Source organism: Coregonus lavaretus, assembly GCF_964263955.1.
Source record: "Coregonus lavaretus genome assembly, chromosome: 2".
NCBI classification, from domain to species: Eukaryota; Metazoa; Chordata; class Actinopteri; order Salmoniformes; family Salmonidae; genus Coregonus; species Coregonus lavaretus.
The window spans coordinates 41,257,655-41,274,432 of record NC_139989.1 but is presented as its reverse complement, the minus strand read 5'-3'; the positions used below and the strand labels follow the sequence as shown (position 1 = coordinate 41,274,432).

Here is a 16,778-nt window from a genome sequence, read left to right as displayed (position 1 = left end):
GCCATGAAAACCCATTTCATGAAGCTCCCGACGAACAGTTCTTGTGCTGACATTGCTTCCAGAGACAGTTTGGAACTCGGTAGTGAGTGTTGCAACCGAGGACAGACGATTTTTATGTGCTACGAGCTTCAGCAGTCCCGTTCTGTGAGCTTGTGTGGCCTATCACTTCATGGCTGAGCCGTTGTTGCTCCTAGATGTTTCCACTTCACAATAACAGCCCTTACAGTTGACCGGGGCAGCTCTAGCAGGGCAGAAATTTGACAAATTGACTTGTTGGAAAGGTGGCATCCTATGACGGTGCCACGTTGAGTCACTGAGCTCTTCAGTAAGGCCATTCTACTACCAATGTTTCCTATGGAGATTGCATGGCGGTGTGCTCGACTTTATACACCTGTCAGCAATGGGTGTGGCTGAAATAGCTAATTTGAATGGGTTTGCACATACTTCTGTATATATAGTCAATGTGGTTAGCTGATATTTAATATACCTATCCAGGCATTGTACGATCTGGCCGGCATCAGCAATGCCTGGGCAGAGGAATGCGCTAATTGTGTGTTTAGCTGACAACTATTCAGGAGATGTAAGATCTGGAATGCATCTGGAATGTAGTCAGGCAGGAACTCGACCATTGTCATCCCAGAAACCATGTTATCCTTCCTAACACATTCAACCACTGATCAAGCTTTGCAAAAGTTCTTCCATTTTAGATTGGTCATGACAACTAAGCACATTGCATAGAATGTCAACCTACATTCTTTAGGCTGCTATACCAAATCAATACTTGTAATAAGAAATCAAGATTTTATTTTGGTTGGTCCATATCTTCCGAAACCAACAGGCATAAATGCAACAAATTATGGAAATAATGAAAAAGACCTACATGAACAGAATTTGTGAAAGGATGCAGAATTCCATTTCAAACATTCCAATCTTCAAACTTATGAATCGTATAAAACAGAAAAGGGAAGTCATAAGAACCCTTCTTAAAAACGCAAATACAAAACAAGCCTTTTAAGTCACCCACGACAGAAGAGCTGTTCTGATAGTGTCTACCCCTGCTTTGGCTTCTCTGAGTAGGTCATCACTCCATTTTATGACAAGCAATCTTTGTGATACGTCAATGATCGCTACGTTGCGTAAAAGGCAATGGTGCATCTCTTTATCTGTGATAAAAGGAATACAGCCATGATCATTTGGAGCACATGACAATCTTTGTACTTTCCATTAAAATCAAGCTGTGCACGGCATCTCTCCTCTTAATGGTAGACTAGAGCCTCTCCAAGGTACCTCTTACTTACTACTGCAAAAGATATTGCATCCCAACATAATCCTTGTCATCAAATCATTACTTTATGTCTTTAAGCAGAAAACTATATTTGCCAAAGTCATTGTCATTTGGGGCTATAAGATGGTCTTTTCTTGCTTTGGCCAGTTTCATCAAAAGGAACTCCCTGCGCTCCGTCCATTCCTTTAGTTCCTCGTTTCCATGAGCCAGCTTACACAACTCCTCCTCTGTGCAAGTGCCTTTAAGGTATCTGTGGAAATGGATGCCGTATCAGAAATGTCAGTCACCAATAACACCATTTCCAGTAATCAAATTAGGCACCAGTGACCTAAATAAACATTGAATTAGCATAGAAACCTTACCTCTCGCAAACTCTGAAGGTGCCAGTGGGGAAGCGATACTGCCAGCAGTTCTGATCGTCTTCAGAGTTGAACACTTTCTCTCTGTGTTTTTCTGAGGTGATGTGCTGTTGCCACTGCCTGTCACTGTTGCAGTTCTTACCACAAAGCCAACAGTGGTTGCCAGCCTAGTAAAGCAGAAATCATCAAGATGATATTAGCATGTTGAAGGTTTGTGGTCACTTAAAGCATGTTGAAAGTTATATAATCATCTGGACGTGGTTAAAACAGAGATTGCTTACCACCTCCTCAGCATAGTCTGTGGGCATGTGGATCTGCTTCCCATTCTCCTTGATGGCGCTGTTGGAGGCCTCCTCGCTCCAGCCAGGCTTCTGAGACTGCAGCCAGCGCTCATATAGCTGTTCCATGTCTGGAACTAAATGGACACACAGTATAGTATCTGATTAAGTTTGTATTACTCATCATAATACATGTATTGTCCATCACACAGGCATGAACTGCTGTACAAATACTACAGTCCATCTGTAACATGAACTCACTGTTGTTCTCTTTCATGTATGTCCACAGGTCCCTTTCCTCTGTGCTGTGTGCAAATGTGCAGTTCCCGATGTACTGGCACTTTTTGCCAGTAGACACGTGCATGCAAATCTGTAAATAAAACACACACAAAACATGAGCACTTTACATGAGGACAAAACATGATCCTCTCTGGGAGATTCCCATTCGAGTCAGCAAAGTATGTGGTCGGACATGTTGCTCTGGGAGCATTTGCAGCCCTGCTAGGCCTACCTCAAACTGAGATGGGATGGGCTTTTTTGTTGGGAGAGGGCGGATCGTTGTCCACTTCTTGCGTTCGATGGAACTCACCAGCACCACTCGTTTGTCTTTTGACCACCTGCAACACAGGTCAGATGCACATTACTATGCTGACAAGGCTCATTATTCAAATTGATCCTCAAATGGTTTCAGGGGAGAGAACTACTCACGAATGCCTGGCTTTGGCAGTGCAGTACTTCTTGTTCTTGTCTGCCTCACTAAGTTGGCCGTTTCTCCAACACTGCCCACACACAAACTGCATCTTCAGATTTGGGGGTCCAAACCTCTTCAATGGTGTGGTGAATTGCTGGAATGACACAAAATAAATGGTTTGTGTTAGGTAATGTGGAAAATCTGCAGTCAAATGAACATTAGAAATATGTTTAGGAAATAAAGCATTTTCTGAATATAGTGTTGTGTACAATGACTGTTTACCAGGGATCCTTGGGAGCCCGCCTCCATGTTCCAAAACCTATTGGCCTCCTGGACAATATTTTCAGGAGTGATGCCTATATGATCATAAACAGATTGCAAAGAGTTTTAAGAGGGATGTTCACTTAGAAAACCCACAAAGTTACCAGAAGCTCCTTAAATACTCAGAAAAGCAATCTTGTTGAATGACCAATAACATTATTTGATTAGATGCTATTTGAAGGCACCTTTAATAGGTGGTAACAGCTTACCTAGCTGGTGCTGCATCATCCACACCTTCAGCTCGATCAGGCTGTGGGCATAGAAGCACTCATCTTCCCGCACGCAGCCGTAGCGCACCTCATGCCGACAGATGTCCATCTGGTTCTGCGGACTGTACGGACGGATTTTGGAGTAGCGCACAGTGTTCTCCCTCAGAATGTGGACCAGGCACCTGAAAGCACAACAACTCGTATAAAGTTCACTACCCCACTGTGCAGAGCATATAATCAAGTTCCAATGGGCTTACTCAACAAAAAACAGCAGTTGGCAAAAAAACTAAAAACACTCCTACATTCTTCACAAAATTAAGATTCTGAGAAATAGCCTGTTTGAATTCACATGCAGTTATGCTACAAACTATACACAATGTTTAGTTGAGTTTGTGTCCAAATGAACATTCTTACAGTATAAGAACGTTTTTAATTACTAAAGGAACAGGAGCGGTCAGCCACAAACCATCACTTACAAGGTAGACCGCTGCTTAATTCACTTAAAAACCTCTGCATCTCTCTCAGCATGTTTAAACAAGTGAAATGGCTTACTTCTGATCGTCAAAGGCATGCTTTGTCACGAGGTGAGAGCAAAGAGATGGGTTGTCCTTATTGGTTTTGCTGATTATTCTGGGTTTGTGATCAAAACACACCTGGAGATCAGATCAGATACATTAGAGGGACGGACAACTCTTACAGGACACTGTACACAGAGTAGAGGTTTTACTAAGGTCAAGTGTTTTACTGAAGGGCACAGCTCCCATTCTTAACTCTGACACTGAAGGTTATATGCCAGATGCAGTAATATGACACTCAACATTAGTGTTGTATTAGGGCAATTCCATGGTAACAGAATGACAGCAAAAACAACAAACCGTAATTCTGTTACCAAACTTTGCATCTGCACTGTTCTTCAAGTGAATGTTTTTAATTTTATTTATCATCAGTGGAAATTGTGCATAGATGTGTATGGTTTGTTTAACTTTGCAATCATTAGTTTGGCATACTTTTAAAACAGAAAAAAAATCAGTCTCAGCATCATTGTTACCGTGGAATTCTATTGCTCATGAGAATAATGAGGATACAGGATATGGTTACAGTCATGTTATCAGCTAGAGGTTAGATCAGGGAAACTCCAAGTCAAACTTCCCCTCTATAACACAGTCTGAGAGGTCCTCAGTCCTGCTGGTTTTAATTTCTCCCTGACACTTAATATAATTGATTGTCTAGAGTCCACACACTATTACTCTGGGCTGATTAAAAGGAAAATCCAAGCATCCACTGCAGCACTAAAGAACCAGAGTTGTGCACCCCGGCTGCTCTAGCACAACAATGGCAATACAAATAAGTCAGACTCAGCAACTTATCAATGAAGACACCCCATTACAGGAGGAACATATCATGTTTTTTTACATTAAAAAGCCCAACTTACCCCGCAGAGGAACATGAATATCCCGTGATGCTCCTGTAGGATCTTCGGGACAGTCAGATTGATCTTACTGGTGGGTCCAAATGGATCAAAGAGAAAGTCTCTGCAGATGAAGCCTTTGCGCTCCAGGGACCAAACATCAATCTCCTCTTGGCAGTAGGCAAACGTGCAGTGACCAGGGTACCTGCACCCCTCTCCAATGGCGACATCTACAAGGTCATCGTTTTGGTTAATAATCTCCATAGGTAGCTGAACACTGGCACAGAGGGACCATGAAGCACATTGGAGGAGTTAGTAGCAATATTTGAGGCTTACCTTTGCAGATGTAGTAAGGCCCGACATACTGGGATTTTGTCGGTCTGGGTCTGATCAGCTTCCATGATTTGTCTAGTTGATTTTTTATCCTTCCAAGTAATATGTCCTTCTTGCATTTGTGCTCTTCGGTATAGAATGTGAAATCCAACACTCCAAGCCCTAGTGATAGGATATCAACATGAGCATTCACATCCCATACCCATTTATCAACCCAGTTTCATACTCTTAGATGTCTCACAATAAGCAAAACAGCCTTTTTCAACTACACTGAACAAAAATATAAAAACGCAACATGTAAAGTGTTGGTCCCATGTTTCATGAGCTGAAATAAACCCCTGGCCAGTCATGTGAAATCCATACATTAGGGCCTAATTTATTTATTTCAATTGACTGATTTCCTTATATGAACTGTAACTCAGTAAAATCTTTGAAATTGTTGCGTTTATATTTTTGTTCAGTATATATTGAATGCAGTTATTTACATGAAGCATGTTCTTACCAGTTTTGACATAGCAGTTTGAGCATGCCTGTTTGAATTCATGAGTATCAGCCAGGGGATTTTTGGACAGATCCACAACAGGATGGGGGGTTACATCTGGCATCCCCAGGGCCATTCCCATCGGCTTATCGTGGTTGGTCAACTGGAGGGGGGGGGGGGGGGGGGAAATATCATGATTTATTTAAAACAGACAAGAAAAACTAAACGACATATGAACACAAGGTACTATTGTGAAAATATCAGTGGGACATGAAGACTAGACTAGCTAGACTCACCTGCATGAACGGATGCTGACTATATCCTAGATTTAGGAGGGGGGGAAATAAAAAGACATCAGAGACAACATTGACAAAAGGTTTATGAAAAGTAAATAGCAAAAAATCAAATTTCAGTTTATTGTTTTGTCAAAATCCAAATTTGTTAGCCATTGAGATTTCACTATTCAACAAGAAATTATTTACATTTTAGTAATTTAGCAGATGCTCTTATCCAGAGCAACTTACAGGAGCAATTAAGGTTAAGTACCTAGCTCAAGCGCATATGGACAGATTTTTCACCTAGTCTTCTCAGGATTCGAACCAGCTTACTGGGTACTGGCTCTCAAGAGCTAGGCTACCTGCCACCCCAGATATAAGATATAAGGATAATAACAAATGTTCAACACATTCGAGAGGTATTACCGTTAAACTGGCTGTATGCAACTCCTTGCATACCTGTCTGAGGCTCTGACATGGAGAGACTATCCAGTGAATCCAATGGAGAGGAGACCCCGAAGGTGTCCAGACCTAAAGAGTACCCGCTGGCTTGTGGCTTGTGGTAGGGAGGAGGCAGAGTCACTGTGCACTGTGATGCCACATGCATAAAGGGGTTCATGTGAGATGGCATAAGGAAAGGACTAGACATGGAATTCGAGGGGGCACTGGTTGGAAAAGGGATTGGCCCCTTCATGGTGGGAATGACCTAGAGGAGAGAGAACAACACAATCATTAGATATTGTTTTAACATGATATTCAGAATTAAAACAAAAACAGATAAAGAACTATAATTTAATGTGCAAAAAAATAAAATAATGTTTTCCTACATTAGCAGCAATCTTCCATGAACGTACCATGGGAGATTCTGTGGAGCCGGGGCCAGCTTGGTCCAGCAGATCATCCAGGTCATCTCCAATGATTTCCGCATCGAAGTCCGGGCGAGACCTTTGCATTGGCAAATGGTAGGACTGGGTAGGGCTGGCTCTGGCACCATTGACCAACGTAGGCAAGGGCATGGGCTTGGAAATGGGCATAGGCAGGGGCACCGGAACATGAATGGGCTCTGGGGTGTGAACCTCAACAGGTGAGACTGAAGGGATGATGCTGACAGGGGGGGATTCACCTTCCATTCTCTCATTCCGAGGGGGGTGCACCTTCATGGCTGCCACTGGGTCGAGGCTTGGGGGGGCTGTGTCTGGACCGCCAGTTTCCTGAGGGGGCTGATTCACGTCTACAACACAGGTGGGAATGTGGAAAGTACAAACATTACTCTTTTTTGCAACAAGACCTTCCCCCCTTTAAAAAGGTCCAATGCAGCCGTTTTTATCTCATTATCAAATCATTTCTGGGTAACAACTAAGTAACTTACTGTGATTGTTTTCAATTTAAATGGTTAAACAATTTTTTTTAATTGCTTCTTTGCAAAGAGCAATTTCTCAAGTAAGGATTTTGCTAGGACTGTCTGGGAGTGGTCTGCGTGTGGAGTGGAAACCTGAAAAACTAGCTGTTATTCTTATAGACGGGTTGGTTGTTTATAAACAAAACCGACAGGTGCGCAACTATGGGGCAAAACAGACCGGTTTGGCTTAAATTGTTGTCAACATATCAACCATATTTTGTCTCAAAATGTTAACTGCTGAGGAGTATTTCTGTCTGTAATAAAGCCCTTTTGTGGGGAAAAACTCATTCTCATTGGCTGGGCCTGGCTCCTCAGTGGGTGGGCCTATGCCCTCCAAGGCCCACCCATGGCTGCACCCCTGCCCAGTTGTGAAATCCATAGATTAGGGCCTAATTTATTTATTTAAATTGACTGATTTCCTTATATGAACGGTAACTCCGTAAAATCTTTGAAATTGTTGCACGTTGCATTTATATTTTTGTTCAGTATACATTGTTACATTTGTTGGTTAGCTAGCTAGCAATTTTTTTTTGCCATATTAGCATAGATATGACAGTCAAAACACCTCAAAACAAGACATGGTATCAATAACAATAATAAGCGAGCTTACTCCAATTCCACACATGGCAGCGTCTTGTTTGTTTTTTTACATTTTACGTCATTTAGCAGACGCTCTTATCCAGAGCGACTTACAGTTAGTGAGTGCATACATTATTTTTTTTATACCCCCCGTGGGAATCGAACCCACAACCCTGGCGTTGCAAATGCCATGCTCTACCAACTGAGCTACATCCCTGCCGGCCATTCCCTCCCCTACCCTGGACGACGCTGGGCCAATTGTGCGCCGCCCCATGGGTCTCCCGGTCGCGGCCGGCTACGACAGAGCCTGGATTCGAACCAGGATCTCTAGTGGCACAGCTAGCACTGCGATGCAGTGCCTTAGACCACTGCGCCACTCAGGAGTCATTGTTACTAGCCATCTGACCATTCAGAATCATAACAACGCACGCCTTCCAGCCACGTCGATGTGTGTGCATCATTTACGTGATGTCAGCCAACCCATCTATTGGTCTATTAACCAATTTAGCCAGGCAGGCCAAAATTCCATCCCACCAAAACAGCCTGTCTTTTCAAACAGCTCTTACACTAAAAAGGGCATTATAATTTTCATCGTTTCACAGTATTATTCCAACCTCAGTGTAGAAATATACACTGAGTATACCAAACAGTAGGAGCACCTTCCAAATAGAGTTGCGAACCCCCCCTTTAGCCCTAAGAACAGCCTCAATTCGTCAGGTCATGGACTCTACAAGGTGTCGAAAGCGTTCGACAGGGATGCTGGCTCATGTTGACTCCAAGGCTTCCCACAGTTGTGTCAAGTTGGCTAGATGTCCTTTGAGTGGTGGACCATTCTTGATACACACGGGAAACTGTTGAGCATGAAAGTCCCAGCAGCGTTGCAGTTCTTCACACAAACCGGTGCACCTGGCACCTACTACCATACCCCATTCAAAGGGACTTAAAACTTTTGTCTTTCCTATTCACCCTCTGAATAGCACACATACTCAATCATCTCAAGGCTTAAAAACAGTGGAGGCTGCTGAGGGGAGGACATCTCATAATGGCTGGAATGACGCTAATGGAATGGCATCAAACATGGTTTCTACCATTCCACTTACTCCACTCCAGCCATTACCACGAGCCCGTCCTCCCCAATTAAGGTGCCACCAACCTCCTGTGTTTGAAAATCCTTCATTAACTGTTCTCCTCCCCTTCATCTACACTGATTGAAGTGGATTTAACAAGTGACATCAATAAGCGATCATAGCTTTCACCTGGATTCACCTGGTCAGTCTGTCATGGAACGAAGGTGTTCTTAATGTTTTGTATACTCAGTGTATACAAAACACAGGAAAATCACATTTGACTGCACTGGGCCTGTAAGTAAATTACTCAAACTAAATCACAGAATGTCTTACCCATTTCTATATCTTCCACAGATGTAGATCCATGACACTGAAACAAATAAAAAAAGTTAACTTGATGCAAGTAATCTATATTGTGTCCAGATTACCACAAATAAATGCAATTCCCTTCCCTTTACCTTGTCATTGGATGCACCTGAATAACTTGATCCAGGCAAAACATTTAAGGCAGGCTGTTGAAAGAAATGTCACAAGGTTAGATACTAAGCCACATACTGAAGTAGCCTATGTGCCATAATTATTACTCAACACAGTGCACTCTCACCTTACTCCTGACATAGGCTTTACGGATTTTCAATCCCAACATTTTGGCAAGGTCCTGAGTCAACTGTATAACATTGGGATCCTGAAAAAACAATCACATATTGACAATAAGGATGATGGACTTAAGACAGTAAAACTAATAATCTACAAAGCCTTTTCACATGGTATATTTTCTCTGCCGTCTCACCTGAGGCACTGCAAGGGAGCACTTCGCTACAGCCTCATAGGCCTCCTTATGCCTGCCCATCTCTTTCAAGGCTCGGGCTTTCCTATAAAGAGCTCTATGGTTTCCCTCATTCAATTGAAGAGCTTTCTCACAGTCTACTAGTGCTTCATTATGCAGACCCTGAAATAAAATGCACAAATTATACAACTATTTGAACAGAAAATAAAAATAAATAATACTAATTTCATAAATGTAAGACAAAACCTGGCTTACCGGTACAATGTTCAAGTAAGCAGCAGCTCGGTTGGCATACAGCTTTTCCAACATTCCAGTAGATACACTGATGTCCTCCGAGTCTGCATATTCTGCTACGCTCAAAGCTTCAGTGTACATTTCTATAGATCGCATCCATTCCCCTTCATTGAACACATCATTTCCTTCACCAAACTGATTCCTCACAAGGTCCTGAATGAACACCTGAAAAAACAAATTCAACTTCTAAATACCAAAATATGAGGTGCATTCTGAGCTTCATATGTCATTAATGTAGGTGCTGCCATTTGGGTTGATTGCGTAATCACCTCATATTGTTCCTGAGTTCCAGGATAGGGCAGAGTTGACCTAGAAACAAACAAGTTTAAACTTAGATCTCCTTGACGTTGAAAACATGAGCATTTTCAAGTATTACACCATTCAAGGACATCATGGAGTAATCTTTTCCCAAATAATACAATTTCAATATTACTCACATTGAGGCACAAGATCCAGAAATTGCTCAACAACATCTGACTTGTTTGACTTGTTGTACAGTTCAAGGCAGTTACCACTATGCAAACACTTAGACTGTCTCCTGTGAAAATGAATTGTAATTCTCTTCCCCCAAGACCATCCCTTGGTGGCTGACAACAGCTCTGTAGCATGATTTCCCTATGCACTCAACCAATCAGCATTCCCTGGGTACACTGACTTGGACTGGGGAGTCCTGTTCATACTCACTGGATGAACTGCAGCCCATTCTGAATATCCTGCCAGCGACTGCTTCGGTCCTGACACAGGATTGACATGTTCACCCTGTTTCTTTAGATCCTGGTCTCTGTCAACACAATATGTAATTTTAAAAGTTAGTCAGCTTGCTAGTTAACATGTTTTAGGCCTACTCAGAGCTAAAGTGTGTCATTGTCAAAACCTTTTTATCTTAGGCGTGGCATATAGTAAGAATACATCCAAACATTAATTTTCATTAAATTACTCACTTATTAACTACTCAAATAAAGATGAGACAATTGACATTATGAATTTGTATAATGTTAGACAGGTGAAATAACTTTTGTGGCTTCACGTGCTCCTAATTCAACAAAGCATACAGGAGCCTCGAAAACCCATGGCTTTAAAATTCGTCATGCATTGAACGTCCTGTCTGACGACTTTACCTTGAACTAACTAACGTTAGCTAGTGATCTGTCAATACTTCGAGAAGATATAAAGCTAACTAGCTAAAGTGAGTCTGCGTACAACTAGTCTGGCTATAAAAATCAACAATACAGTACAGTAGTTGGAAGAGCTGGTCCTGAACGAAAGTTATAAAGTGTACATTATCACAAGTTAACACAATAACGTCAGAGGAAATGTTCGAAACGCATGGACATATGTAACTAGCTAGCTAGCGTCTAGGTCGAAAAAAATACCTCAACCTAGGTAGGCTATCTTAACTAAATTAGACTAACCGGTCTGGCACGAGAAATATATTGATATTCTAAACACAAACAGTATGCAATGTGATTGCTAGCTAGCCATGGCTATAAAGTGTACAGTTACTTGCTTGCTAAAGATAACGTTCACTAGTACCTGTACATTTTTCTACAGGAACGTGTGTCGGGCGGGAGATGCAAGTGAGCTAGCTACATGGCTAATGTTACATTGTTAGCGGTGTAGCTAACGTTAGCAATCTAGCTAGTTAGCTATCTTACAAAAAATTACATTTAAAATATGCTCACCCTTAAGAAATATTTAGATGTCAAAAAGTCCAAACCTAAATTAGTACAGCTTAAGATGTATGATTTGTTCCCCGGCCAGCATTAGTGCTTTCTTGAGTGTTGGGGACACGAATCATGATGTGGCCTGGTCTCTGGCCTGACGTTTTTCATGTTTGCTAAATTCCATTCATATTCGAGGAAACAGGGCCCCCTGTTGACCACAAACTGTGTGATCTGACTTTTTACTTTAGTAAGCTATGAAATTACAGTACAATGTACATGATGAGATCTTGAAATGTCAACAAATAAATATTATAATTCATATGAATTATTAACGGAAATATAGCACCTAAAACCCTCACAAACTTTTACAGATGAACAATTGAGAGCATCCTGTTGGACTGTATCACCGCCTGGTACAGCAACTGCACCGCCCGCAACCGCAGGGCTCTCCAGAGGGTGGTGCGGTCTGCCGAACGCATTACCGGGGGCAAACTACCCGCCCTCCAGGACACCTACAGCACCCGATGTCACAGGAAGGCCAAAAAGTTCATCAAGGATATCAACCACCCAAGCCACTGCCTGTTCACCCCGCTATCATCCAGAAGGCGAGGTCAGTACAGGTGCATCAAATAAAATAAAATACAATTTTATTTGCCACATGCGCCGAATACAACAGGTGTAGACATTACAGTGAAATGCTTACTTACAAGCCCTTAACCAACAATGCAAAGTAAAACAAGTAAAAAAAGTGTTAAGCAAAAAAAATAGCTGGGACGGAGAGAATGAAAAACAGCTTCTATCTCGAGGCCATCAGACTGTTAAATAGCCATCACTAGCACATTAGAGGCTCCTGCTGCCTTTTGAAATCACTGGCCACCTTTTGAAATCACTGGCCACTTTAAGAAATGGAACACTAGTCATTTTAATAATGTTTACATATCTTGCATTACTCATCTCATATGTATATACTGTATTCTATAATATTGTGCTGTATATAGTCCATGCCGCTCTGTCATTGCTTGTCCATATATGTATATATTCTTAAATTCCATTCCTTACATATATTTGTGTGTATTGGGTATATGTTGTGAAATTGTTCAATATTACTTGTTAGATATTACTGCACTGTCAGAGCTAGAAGCACAAGCATTTCGCTACACCCACAATAACATCTGCTAAACACGTGTATGTGACAAATAACATTTGATTTGATTTGATTTGATAAAACATTTTGACACATTTGACTTGCTGGGCCTTTATGAACATGGTTTCTGTGAGGAATTGCATGCAATAAGGCTGTTGACATGATAAAACAAGGACCACAGACATTAATGTATTGATAAAGTAGACCTACTTCTAGTATTCTACATGGCATTAGTCCTGAACTGAAGTCCTTGGTCTTCCAGAATCTGAACAAAAGTCATTGAGCAATTGGCTTTAAGTAATACTAAAATATGGACTCTGGGGTGATTCTAACAGAGAGGGAACTCAAACCAAGTTCAGATCAGTGTTCAAGGATTAGGCTACAGCAGAGCGTCCTGAGAGGAGGAGGGAGTGATCCTTAGGAGATTATTCAAACCAGACTCAAAAAAAAACTCTCCACACCAGAGTGTAAATAAGCAGCAGTGCATGCAGACTCCCTCTTGCACACCATGCCTGCACTTTATCGGATACTTCTGCTGTTCTCTGGTAAATTGCTGCTTGAATTTCTTTAACTTTTTAACACATTTTGCAGGGAATAATTAAGAGGGATTGAGAGGGAGTGAAGTAATGTTAAAGGACAATGTTATGAGTGCCTTCAGGGATCTAACATGAAAGGAAATTAGATCCGTTAGATTCTGATGATTCAACTCCTTAATTTCACACAAGAATACAACTGTATGATCTTGAAATGGTTTAATCTTTCATTTCAATAATCTTGTGATCTTTATATAGAGCTCATCAGTACCAATGTCAATTGTCATGTCTTGTATGATGACAACTAATATGCACATGACAATTTCATGTTAATTAGATCTGTGAAAATAGGTTATAGAACTAGACCAGAGTATAAGAGTGTAAAAAGAATTTCCAGCTGAACAAAAAGTAGAGAAGTCCCATACAAAGTGTGAAATTGTTTTGTATTGTGGGAAAGGGGGTTAATTTCATAAGCTATGGTTGTCTAAAAATATCAGTGTCAGAGAAATTATAGTCAATCATAAATACATTTGGTTTAATACAAGTTGCAACAAGGAGACACCCCAGCATAGAAGCATAGAAAACGTTGAACGGGCCTTCTCTGAGAAGGTACTTATATATTAATCAGACAGTATCAAATGTTCTCTAAACATCAGCTCTAGAGGCTTGTACAAAGTTAAAACAAGACAGTGACTTTGCCAGCTGCTACAGAATCAAAGTGTTCATAATGTCATTGTGTCCTCAGTCCTTATACCTTCAGTAGCTCTGGTGTCAATCACTATCAAACGATATGAGAACAATCCATAACATTCAGTAACAAGTCTAGTGACCATCAACCCGTACACAAATGAGTTTCACAAATAGAACACTGGAAATCATGTGTCTGACAGAAAGGGAAAACATAGACATTTGCTAAGCACCTTTATTAATCTTAACTGAATATGAACTTTATTCATCTTTAATATTCCCAATTACAAAGAGTATCTTTCTTGGAAAATGTGAGGGACTTCTCCAGGCTTGCAATTGCAATATTAGGTTGCCACTTCATAAATAGACTTGTAATAATACATCATTTCCATTCAGACACTTTGGACACTTAGACATTCAAAATCATTTTTATATGAGAGACTAATCACAGATCTCCACTTATCAATATTCACTTGATGACAGGACATATGACTAAAGAGATAGTATGAAGCAAATGGCACATACTAAGCAAAGCTGCTACATACAGAAAAGTATATGCAAGTGCACATTTTGAACAAAATGTATGTACATGTGATTGGTGTACATGTGAAGAGCTGAGTTTCATGTTCTTCTTCTGTTGTTGTTGTTGTTTTTGCAGTGGTAATGGCCTCTATGGCACTGCAGAGGCCCCCACGGACTAAGAGAGGGCTACTGGAGCTGGCAGGAGTCATCAAGTGCAGCACGGGCAGATCAGCCCTGGCTTATATGATGTATGGCTGCTACTGTGGACTGGGGGGTCAGGGCTGGCCCAGGGATAAAGCAGACTGGTGAGGCAGTAGGACAGAAGCGTGATGAGATGTTCTAGCATGTAAAAGTCTGGCATGTTCTGTGAAGCTGATTATGTATAACTGAGCTATATAGTTGTAATGATGTGTTATAAACATGTTATAAACATGTTGTTTTGTTATTTGGGGGGGCGCCATTTCATAACAAACTCAGATCATTTAGTGTACCACTGAATGAAAAACCCCTCAATCAACTGTTCAGTCTGGTAGGCCACAATAACAACCTGCATTATGTGATGCAGTTCAAACTGCAAAGTGTATCATTTTGGGTGTTCTTTTGAGGTTTTGCCCTCGTGTCAATTGGATATTTGAAAATAAATATGCACAACCAGCGCTCCCACACCCAAAATCCTAACCATAATTTCCTTCTGTCCACTAATCACAGACATGAACTCCCACGAAACCATTAAACTACAGAACCTCCAGCCTATCTCTCACAGGCCTGCCTACTAATGTCACAACTTCCGCCGAGGCTGCCTCCCCTCCTTGTTCGGGCAGGTTCCGGCGTTTGGCGTTACCGGCTTACTGCCGATCCATTTATCATCACTCCATTTGTCTTGTCTTCAATCACACACACCTGGTCCTTATTCCCTCATCAGTCATTGTATAAGTGTTCCCTCTGCTTCCTTGTCTGTGTGGGTGATTGTTTATTGTGGAGGTTAGTGGAGCTCGGTGGAGCTCGTGTATTTTGTATCGACAGGAGTATTTCCCGTGTGCCTTGTATTTTCCAGTGCGCCTGTTTTGTGCCCTGGAGTGTGTTTGACGCATTTCTGCGTAAACCTGGTATTTTGCGGATTAAAGCCAATGTTATTCTGTGATTTACCCTCCTGCGCCTGACTCCTTCAACACCACCTCATCACAACCAACAATAGTTGAGCCCATCCTCTTTCATTTCCTGTCGTTTTAAATAGAGCTGCGGTTGGTCCAAGCTACAATAATATGGAAAAATGCAGTCTCTGCCTTTTCAGTTAATAGTTTCTCAAACATTATTCATCCAATTATAGTTTAAATTGGGTATTTTTCAAACTAGAAAAAGGGCCTGTATTACTTATGTAGTGCATCACTGAGACAGCAAATAGTTCTTATAATGTCCTGTTTTAAGTGTTACAGTAGTGTATTTTTTCCTTAATTAAGGTGTTGTCACAAACATGACTGCTGCTATGGAGATGCAGACATTGCTGGTTGCCAAACCAAGACAAGAAAGTATCAATGGACGTGTGAGGACAAGACTGCAGAATGTGGTATACCATCTCCTTTTTATGCACATGAATGAGACAATGATTAAATCAAGCTGAATAAGTATATCCCTCCCCTTACACAGGTGTGGACATTTAGAGAAAGAAAATACTACATGCTGTGACTTTGTCATTTTTGTATAGTTTTGCTGTAAAAAATGAATGGGATTTTCAGTGCATTGAAATAAACAGATGTGTGATCAACAAACACCATAGTAGTTTACAAACACTGCAGACATTTTAGGGGATGGGAGGGCTAGGAGGGAATGGGCACGAAAGGAATCATTTCTCACCCACATTTTCAGGTATTTTAAGCTCTCACCATAATTGCTAATCGCGAAAGCACATGGGACAAGCAACACCATTCAGGATGTTTAGTGTTTATTTATGCATCAGACATTTTCTAAAATTTCTAAACCTCTGAGTGTTTCCTTCAAATCCTCCACAGACCACTCCTTTCACGTCAGCTGTCATTGAAGGAACCTACTCACTCTTTTCATTCCAGATGATCTCAAGGACAAATGTGAGAAGATTCTCTGCAAATGTGACAGGGAGGCAGCCACATGCTTGAGAAAGGCACCTTTCATACGGAAATATGTTATGTGGCCAGACTTTCTCTGTGGGTGTACACTGCCAACATGTAATATCTACTGATTCAATAAATGTACACTTGTGGATTCTTCAATTTGCTGTGTGTCTATTTATGTTAATAGAATATCAGAAGGATCCCCTTCACAACATTATAATGACATGTAACAGCAGTAATACTTCATGACATTTTGTATGGGTATCTCCTTTTTCCCATTTACATGAAAAGGACAAATATGCTTAAACCACTATCACAGTGTGACTATTTCATTAGATAAACAAACTGTACGATGAGGCTCTCCAAATTGAGTATAAT

General features: G+C 41.2%; 2 protein-coding genes across 5 annotated transcripts; one reads left to right on the top strand and one right to left on the bottom strand.

Annotated features, from left to right (window-relative positions):
* Nucleotides 1-1,137: 1,137 nt before the first annotated feature.
* On the bottom strand, nucleotides 1,138-11,596 carry LOC311147772 (zinc finger CCCH domain-containing protein 7A-like). 4 transcript variants are annotated; one of them, XM_084184548.1, is made up of 23 exons: nucleotides 11,449-11,596; nucleotides 10,451-10,547; nucleotides 10,036-10,075; nucleotides 9,728-9,931; nucleotides 9,476-9,634; nucleotides 9,290-9,370; nucleotides 9,144-9,197; nucleotides 9,019-9,055; nucleotides 6,495-6,871; nucleotides 6,100-6,346; nucleotides 5,662-5,687; nucleotides 5,387-5,528; nucleotides 4,888-5,046; nucleotides 4,576-4,781; nucleotides 3,696-3,796; nucleotides 3,144-3,325; nucleotides 2,896-2,969; nucleotides 2,631-2,767; nucleotides 2,434-2,539; nucleotides 2,184-2,292; nucleotides 1,926-2,059; nucleotides 1,648-1,811; nucleotides 1,138-1,535 (listed from the first exon to the last, which is right to left on the bottom strand). In XM_084184548.1, the coding sequence occupies exons 2-23, from the start codon at nucleotides 10,516-10,518 to the stop codon at nucleotides 1,346-1,348; spliced, it is 2,997 nt and encodes a 998-aa protein (XP_084040674.1). In that variant the 5' UTR covers nucleotides 10,519-10,547; nucleotides 11,449-11,596; the 3' UTR covers nucleotides 1,138-1,345. The 4 variants fall into 4 exon arrangements, with proteins under 4 accessions (XP_084040674.1, XP_084040672.1, XP_084040671.1 ...); XM_084184546.1 differs by having other exon boundaries at nucleotides 6,067-6,346; nucleotides 11,449-11,589; XM_084184545.1 differs by having other exon boundaries at nucleotides 6,067-6,346; nucleotides 6,468-6,871; nucleotides 11,449-11,538.
* A 211-nt stretch (nucleotides 11,597-11,807) lies between these two features.
* Nucleotides 11,808-16,528, top strand: LOC311147797 (phospholipase A2-like; the record flags this gene model as incomplete). The annotated part of the gene is made up of 4 exons (XM_084184583.1): nucleotides 11,808-12,040; nucleotides 14,453-14,621; nucleotides 15,774-15,880; nucleotides 16,380-16,528. Exons 2-4 carry the CDS (start codon nucleotides 14,458-14,460, stop codon nucleotides 16,526-16,528), a joined length of 420 nt encoding a protein of 139 aa, XP_084040709.1. The 5' UTR covers nucleotides 11,808-12,040; nucleotides 14,453-14,457.
* Between the last annotated feature and the right edge of the window lie 250 nt (nucleotides 16,529-16,778).